The 7,639-nt window shown below is 49.7% G+C and overlaps 1 protein-coding gene across 4 annotated transcripts; it reads right to left on the reverse strand.

Moving 5' to 3' along the window:
- Positions 1-2,838: 2,838 nt before the first annotated feature.
- GNGT2 (G protein subunit gamma transducin 2) lies at positions 2,839-7,499 on the reverse strand. Of its 4 annotated transcripts, none has more exons than XM_086358102.1 (3): positions 7,119-7,499; positions 5,034-5,139; positions 2,839-4,574 (listed from the first exon to the last, which is right to left on the reverse strand). In XM_086358102.1, the coding sequence occupies exons 2-3, from the start codon at positions 5,115-5,117 to the stop codon at positions 4,449-4,451; spliced, it is 210 nt and encodes a 69-aa protein (XP_086214228.1). In that variant the 5' UTR covers positions 5,118-5,139; positions 7,119-7,499; the 3' UTR covers positions 2,839-4,448. The 4 variants fall into 4 exon arrangements, with proteins under 4 accessions (XP_086214228.1, XP_086214229.1, XP_086214230.1 ...); XM_086358103.1 differs by lacking the exon at positions 7,119-7,499 and adding an exon at positions 6,284-6,569; XM_086358104.1 differs by lacking the exon at positions 7,119-7,499 and adding an exon at positions 5,846-5,962.
- Between the last annotated feature and the right edge of the window lie 140 nt (positions 7,500-7,639).

Genomic DNA, 7,639 nt, shown 5'->3' on the forward strand with positions numbered 1-7,639 from the left:
AGGCCCCAACATGCCAAGCAGATCAGACCCCACCCCCACTCCACTCCCTAGGGGTGCAGGAGTGAGGTGCAGAAGAGAGCATTGCGGGCAGCGGGGGCGGTGGGCGGGGTGCGGGTCGAGGTGAAGCTGCCTGATCCACTAGGCAGGATTTCAAGCTGCAGGCAGTCCTAGGAGCTGAGTCCGGAATGAACTAGTCATCTGTCCCCTCTTCCCCTCTCCTCCTGCCTGGGAATCCCATTCTGGGAGCCCCTGGTGAATGTGCCATGTGGAAGAAAGATGATAGAGAATTTGAAACTTGGGAATCATTCAGCTTGATGTTAGCTGACCCGGAAATCAGGAGTTCAAGGGCATCCCTCCTGCCCCTTTTCCTGGCTTGGCATCGTTTTACTCCTCAGGGTCATCAGAATTTCAGAGATTTCATCTCTGCTTGGAGTCCTTACACCTCTGACCCACCCTGCTTGGCTTTTTCACTGCCCTCTTCCTCTATTTCAGTGAAGCAAAGGTCCCTAGGGTTTTGCTGGTCTCATCACGTGTCCATCATCGGGATGCTGGTGGGCTCACAGAGTGAGGACTGTTCTGGTGAAGGCCCGGTTTGGTGTCATCATGTTCCAAAGATGGGCTGTGAAGAGGGCTCCTGGATGTGCTCTGACCTGAACCGGTAACAACATCCATCAGGGGCTTCCTTTCAGCCAAAAGGCTCAGGAATCTGTGGGATGGAACTGGAGAGGGGTGGCTCAGATTACTTCTATGACCCACCCTCAGAATACCAAATTCTCCTCTGCTGAACTTCCTAATATGAAGGAAGGAATGCTGCCACCAGGGCACAAAATACTAATTCCTTCCAAGTGAAAGCTGGGATTGCCCTCAGCCACTGAAGGCTCCTCTGGCACTCGGAAAACAGACAGAAAAGGGGGCCAGGGTGTTGGGCCCATCACCGATCTTGAGGTCCTATGATCGTCACCATATCTTAGGGGGTCAGAAGGGTATAGGTGGAATCAAGAGAACCCCTGGGGCACTGAGCCCTGAGTAAACGTATAAGAAGATAGGTAGGGAGTCTCCAGAGAAAGAGAACCAGGGATGGCTGTCTTGACATAAGAGAAGTCGTTTTTGGCCTGAGCTATTTTGTGATCGAAACCTTGTCACAATGCTTGCCTTTGGACAGGTCTCATGAATTAAATATTTTAAGGGAACAGAAGAATGCAACAACAAATGGCTATTATCAGGCTAGAGAAGTTACCATAGTAAAGATAATATATCAGTTGTAAAGATTTCCAGGTTTGTTTCACTGGTAAAAATTAGCCTGAAGCGCTCAAACCACCAGATCAACTGGAACCTAAGCGGTGATGATGTTGACATTTTCTGACCCTTGTGACTTCAGTTAACTCAGGCTTGGATTTTTGTGGGTACTTCGTGAATGTGCATGTATCCTTAGTTTAAAAATTCTCCAATTTCTGTTTTGGGAAAGATCCCTGGTGTTCTCTTTTACTGTGCTGTAAGTAATAAATCCTTCTCCTGCTCTCTGGCTTAGTTGTGTCTTTTAGTTTGACCAAGAGGTGGACTGGGTTTTTTGGGTAACACAGGCCAGCAGAAGAAACCACTGCTCTACCTGGATCCTCAATAAGGGTTCAGAGTCCTGAGGAATGAAGGTTGGAGTCAGCCCCCCGAACCAAGAACTCCAACCAAGAAGGAGGCTATAGTCGATGCTCTATACCCATGTGACTGTAGCCCCATCTGTTTTCCCCTTCTTACTGGAATATTAACACTTCTTCATTTAAAAAAATTAGAAGATGTATTGTATTTAGATATTTTCTCTTTCTCGCCTCTCTTCTTTTCCTGCTCTTGGGCAGTGTATTGGAGTGGCTGCATTTATTATTGAGGTTGCAGAACGGTGAAGCAGGGTTACTGTGGAATTGGGAAAGGAGTGGACAGTCCCTGGGAGACCCTGAATTCTGAACAGTGGCCCACAAGCTTACCGGTAGGAGCAAGACAAGCCCCAGGACTGTGGCCCACTGGGGAGGGGCTGAGGGAGTTTGCAGCTCTGAATCAGATGAATGTATTATGTTAGGTTTCTTTGCAAATACTTGGTTTCAATCCTTCTCTCTCACCCCGGAAGCTAGAAACTTGTTGGTATCCTTGACCACTTCCTGTCCCTCGCCCATCAATTAATGAGATGTCAAGATCTGAAAACTTCATTTTCCAAAGAACCCTTCACCCCACCTTCCCCTCTAGACTTACAGCCTCTGCCCCAACCCACTTCTCCCTGCAGCTCACAATCATCTCCTTAATTCTCTCTCTGATTCTACTCTTTGCCCATTCAATCTTGTCAAAAGCCTTGTCAAAACCCTTCTAAATGCAAACATTACCAATTCACTCCCAGCAGATATGGTGGTTTAGTATCACAAACAAGACTCTCTGATCACCTGCAACTCCACCTCTCTAGCAGCAGATCCTAAATGTCTAGGCCTTTCCCTTGACATTCCAACAACTCTGACCTGATAAGTGTTTGCATTCAAACCTTTGTTCTTTTCTTCTTCATCTTTTCTTCTGTTAATACTGTCCCTTCAGCCAGATTTATATCACCCTTTTACAACTTAATCCTGTAGGACTCAGCTGCGAACACCACCTCCCTTTTGAGGCCTTTCCTGTCCTCTGGATCTCAGGTGGCCTTGGCCCACAGTGGCCTGAAGCAGGGTTTCAGCTCCCAGCCAGAGAATGAGGTCAGGAAGTGGCCGTGAGAGCGCTAAATCCTGGCCACTAGACCACCGGAAACCAGTGGCCAGTGACAAGGCCCTGGCCCACCAGCTGTGTAGAAATGAATTTCCACATAGAGATGGAAAGTAGTGAAACAGTCAGTGTTTATTAGGAGGGAAAAAGAGTACAGTACATGTGGACAGACACATGATGGGCTCCGAGAGAGTCACACCACTGTGGGGGCTTCAATCACTTATGAGGCATTTCTTCCGGTTTCCTTTGGTCGGTCATATGGCTTTGCCCTGTTCTGAGTCTGTATTTGGGACATCTCAGCATCCTCCCATGTGTGTGTGGACATCTTTTAGCCAAGGTAGATTTAGTGAAGAGGGCTATGGGTAGTTGCATCTTTTACTATGAGGTGATGCCCCCTCTCTTTCGACCTCCAAGGAGCCTTTCTATGCATGTGTAGGCTGGGAGGTCTCCTTAATTTCAAGAATGAGGAATATGTGGTCTTTTATCTCCTATCTGGGCAGGGCCCGGCCTCCTCTATCATCCTGCATTTATGGAGTTTCTGCTATTATGGAATTCCTGTCCACAGGGGAGAAACTGTTCAGCCTGGGGCCCATCTATCTCACTCTCTCCCAGCATGCAATGCAGCCACTCAGCTGGATTCTGTAGTCTTCCTATGTCCCCCTCATACTCCGCACAGACTTCTCTGTCATTGCACTGAACACATTGTATCATGAATGTCTGTCTGTGGCTTCTTTAGACAGTAATCTTCTTGCTAACAAGGCCTAGGAATTAGTCTTTCAGCTCTAAGCAGGATCCAACCTCCCTTATGCTAATCAAAGCCTGGCCTTCTGCTGCTTAAATACCTTCATCAGCTTTCTGTTGCAATGAGAATAAAAAAGAAAGTTCTTACCTGAGCTCACAGCAAAGTCCTTTAGACCTGACTTCATCTTCCTCTCCAGCCCCATGTTTTACCCCTGCTGGATTTGTCCTCACCCTCCCCTCCCAACTGTCTGCAACAGTTCACTTTGACCTTGTCCAGTGCCCTGAATGTCCTCTGCTGTGTGTTCCTACACCAGCCTCGACTCCCCCTTTGCCACTGTAGCACTTACTGATTTAATTGTAACTCTGTTTCGTGTCTTCTCTGCTAGATTCCATGACAATAAGAGCCACTTGAATTTTGCTTGCTCTTCTATCCTAGCCCAACATGGAACAGACAATCAGTAATATTCAATAAATCATGACATCATGACTTTACAAGCTCTTTTTGTCACCAGGCCAATCTCAGGTTATCTAAATGACCGGGAGGAGTTCCACAGGACCAGACATGAGGTGGGGGAAAAGGGCCTCCCCAACTCCAATCCTCAACCCAGAAGCTCTGGATGGAAATGCTGGTTCCCAGGCAGACAGTGGAGGGGGAAATAGGAGGCGTTTTAAGGAGGAGTAACTGTTTCCCAAGGACTGTCCCGACTCTCAGGGAATTGCGTCCTGAGCCAGGGCGGCTCTCCTGGGAGCGGTTCCAGGTGGGGTCAGCAGTGACCCAGCAGGTGATGGAGGTAATGGGAGAGAAGAGTTCACAGTGGAACTGGGGAATGGATTCATGATGAGTGCAGCTGGGCCTCTTTACTCATCCTGTGACTAAGAGAGAGTGAACATCCACTGCTTCCCTGCACATCCCAGGGTACTTGGTTCTGGTGGGGAGAGGGCTGAGGAGGGGCAGGCATTCAGGGTGAGGGGCTCCAGCACCATCAGCTTATTATACAACCGCCTTTTTCCTTGAAGGGATTCTTGTCCTCAGGGATGCCTTTAAGAAGAGGGTCGTTTCCTGCTTCAGCCTCCACATAATCCTTGATTTCCTTTCCTGTTTTGGAAATCTGGGAGAAAGCAGAGTGTGGTTCTAGCCCTTTTCTGTTGCTCAGGATTCATGATTTGCTCAGTCCCCAAAAAACAGGTTTCTGGGCAGGATGGGAATAGAGACAGGAGAGAAGAAAGATGAGAGGCACAGGCAGGTGTGAGAGGAGTATGAGTTCCTTGACCAGAACCAGAAAGCCTGCTTCTTACTTGTGAGGGATATTTGGCCAGGCCCAGTCCAGGGACTGAATTGGACACACAAAGCCCTCCAGGCTCTGAGGTTATCTCTTGTGCACCTTTGTAGGAACAAACTTTGCCTCCTCCCACCTCCCAGCCCATTCCAGAGGCACCTCTTGCTCTTTCTACTGCCCTGGAAAGGTCCCACCACCCTGCTGTTCATCACACCTTCCTTTGTGTCCTGTCTCCATGAGGACCAGAAAGGGATAGAGAAGAGGCAGCAGGGAGTGAAAGAGGAGGCTCACCAGAGCTCTTGGGTTCTTCACTTCCTTCTTCAGCTGCTCTACCTCCATCTTTAAGAGTTCCTTCTCGCTGAGCTCTTGGGCCATCCTGTCCTGGAGAGACCAGGCCCTGGAAAGCATCCACAGCCAGGACTTTAAATCCCCTGGTCACCCCCAGCTCCTCCTCTGTACTCTCCATACCTCAGCTTCTAACCTCGTCCCTGCTCACCATATATTCTCATCGCTCACCAAGGATTCACTGCAGCCCCTGCCCCTACCCTACTGTGAGCTAGGCTCAGGAGGAGAAGATGGGGCAGGCACACACAGTCTTTGCCCTTAGATAAGATCTGTCTATGGAGAAAATGGGGATCAGAGCATGGAGAAGGGAGAGAAGAGCAGTTTCTTTCAGTGAGACAGATTTGGGAAGCAAAGTTATTGTTGCACCAACACAGGTAGCTCATTAGGCAGTTTTCAGGAAAATTCAGGTCCTGCCAGAAGAAAGACTACCCTAGTGATTAAGAGAAAGGCTCTGGAGTCTTCCAGACTCCAGTTCCGATTGTGACTTGGCAGCTTCCAAGCTGGAGCGCATCCTCCTTCAACCTTCATTTCCCCATCTGCAAAACGGTATAATAATGGTACCTACCTTATATGATTATTGTGAGGATTAAGAAAATAATGTCTGTAAAATATTTTAACACACTGCCTGGCATATAATAAACACAATGTGTTCATCATCATTATCACTACCACAGGGTTATCAGGAAGGCCTGCCTGGTTTCTAACCTCAATAATTCTAAGACTAGATCCCAGTCCAGTGCAACCTCAGCCCCTCTCACCTGCCAAGCAAGAGCGTGCACTTCAAGACCCAGATGAAGGCGTTTGAGCCTCCTAGCTCCTTATCAGCTGAAAGTCTTTAGACAAAGCAGATGGTCTGGAAGCCCAAATCTCTGATGCCTAAGCTGATCATAGGCTCAAGGTTCTAAACTCATCCAGCAGCTTGAGCCTTCCAGACTACCACCACTGCAGGCAACCTGTCTCGCCCCCCGCAATCAGCCCGTCTCCTATAGTGACCCCTCTGGCTTAGAGCCCATTTCCCCATTCTTACCCTCCAGCCCTGCCTGCTCCCCTTCCCCAGTCTTCTCTCCCAAGCCCCCTCCTCCCCTATGTCTGAGCCTGCTCTGAGGCTATTTCCAATGAGGCAAGTCCTACACCACCTCCCAACTTCCCTCATCCGAGAAGCCTCTGTGTCCCTCACTCAAGCCCCACCATCTCACCTTACAAGGTTCTCCGAGCTCAAATTTCATTCACTCGTTCCATGAAAATGTACTCAGGATGCTATGCCCATCAGCTAGGGGCCATGGCCACTGCCAGCACCCGCGTCCATGCTTCTTTGTCTCCATGCCTCCCTCTGAGCCCGGCACACGTGTCTCCCTCAGCAGTCCCTGAGCACAGGGCTCACATCCTGATCTCTCTCTTGGTCTCCTCCAGGACCACCCAAGGGCTATGTCATTTAACAGTCACTGAGCTTCTGCTCCGGAGAAGGCAATGGCACCCCACTCCAGGACTTTTGCCTAGAAAATCCCATGGACGGAGGAGGAGCCTGGTAGGCTGCAGTCCATAGGATCGCTAAGAGTCAGACACGACTGAGCGACTTCACTTTCACTTTTCACTTTCATGCATTGGAGAAGGAAATGGCAACCCACTCCAGTGTTCTTGCCTGGAGAATCCCAGGGACAGGGGAGCCTGGTGGGCTGCCGTCTATGGGGTCGCACAGAGTCGGACACGACTCAAGCAACTTAGCAGCAGCAGCAGTAGAGCTTCTGCTCAGCCTGACGCCTGTCCAGTGAGTGACAAGGGACCCTCTCAAGGAGCAGATATTAAGGGACCAGTGTGGTCAGTGAGGGATTCTTTTTTTTTTTTCCTGACTTTAGAATGACAGACTCCCCAGTAATAGGGGCAGGGAGGAGGCCCAGAGTCCCTCCTAAATTCCCTTACTCCAGAAATCAATTCCCATTGACAGCTCTGAGCTCTAAGAGTTTGAGATCAGGACAGGACCCCGGACATCATCCAGTCTGAGTCTCTTGTGAATTCAGGAAATGCAGCACATACCTCCTGAAGCAGGCTTGATGCTCTGGCCACTGCTGCTTCCTACGACTGACGTGTTAATCTGGAATTTAAACCTGGTGCTTCTCAAAGCCAAGTCCTTCCTGTTGTCTAATCTGAGTCCCTTATGCTCCACTTGGTCAATTTCATCTTGTCCTGCCTCCACCAGGCCCAGAGCATGTACATACACCAGATCTTCATTGCAGGTAACCCTTCGGAGACTTGATAACACTTCTCAGGGGACCTTTGGTTGTATCTTCTCAGTGTCCTGCCTGGTCCCTCTGGCTGCTGCATCGGCTGTTTTCCATTGTTGTGGCACCACCGCCCTATGGGCCCCCAGCATGACCCGTCTCCATATCCTCTCCACCCTCCAGTCCCCTGTCTCTTGGTGACTCATCCCGAGCTTCCCAAGGAAGCCCCCACCCTCTGCCCTTTCCTCCCCTTCCATGAGTGGAAAATCCATCTCCACCTCCCAGAGCAGGCCAGCCCCCTTCCTCCTGTCTCCCATCCCAGCCCCCGCCGCAGCT

Source organism: Bos grunniens, chromosome 19 (assembly GCF_055505025.1).
Source record: "Bos grunniens cultivar Pamir isolate PY7600 chromosome 19, Bosgru_T2T1.0, whole genome shotgun sequence".
NCBI classification, from domain to species: domain Eukaryota; kingdom Metazoa; phylum Chordata; class Mammalia; order Artiodactyla; family Bovidae; genus Bos; species Bos grunniens.

Coding starts and splice junctions, on each gene's coding strand:
- GNGT2 (XM_086358101.1), bottom strand. CDS start 5,747: ATGATGATGAACACATTGTGTTTATTATATGCCAGGCAGTGTGTTAAA. Junction 5,140..5,652: donor CCTCACAATAATCATATAAG/GTAGGTACCATT, acceptor GATGCTTTCCAG/GGCCTGGTCTCTCCAGGACA. Junction 4,575..5,033: donor TGAAGAACCCAAGAGCTCTG/GTGAGCCTCCTC, acceptor GCTTTCTCCCAG/ATTTCCAAAACAGGAAAGGA.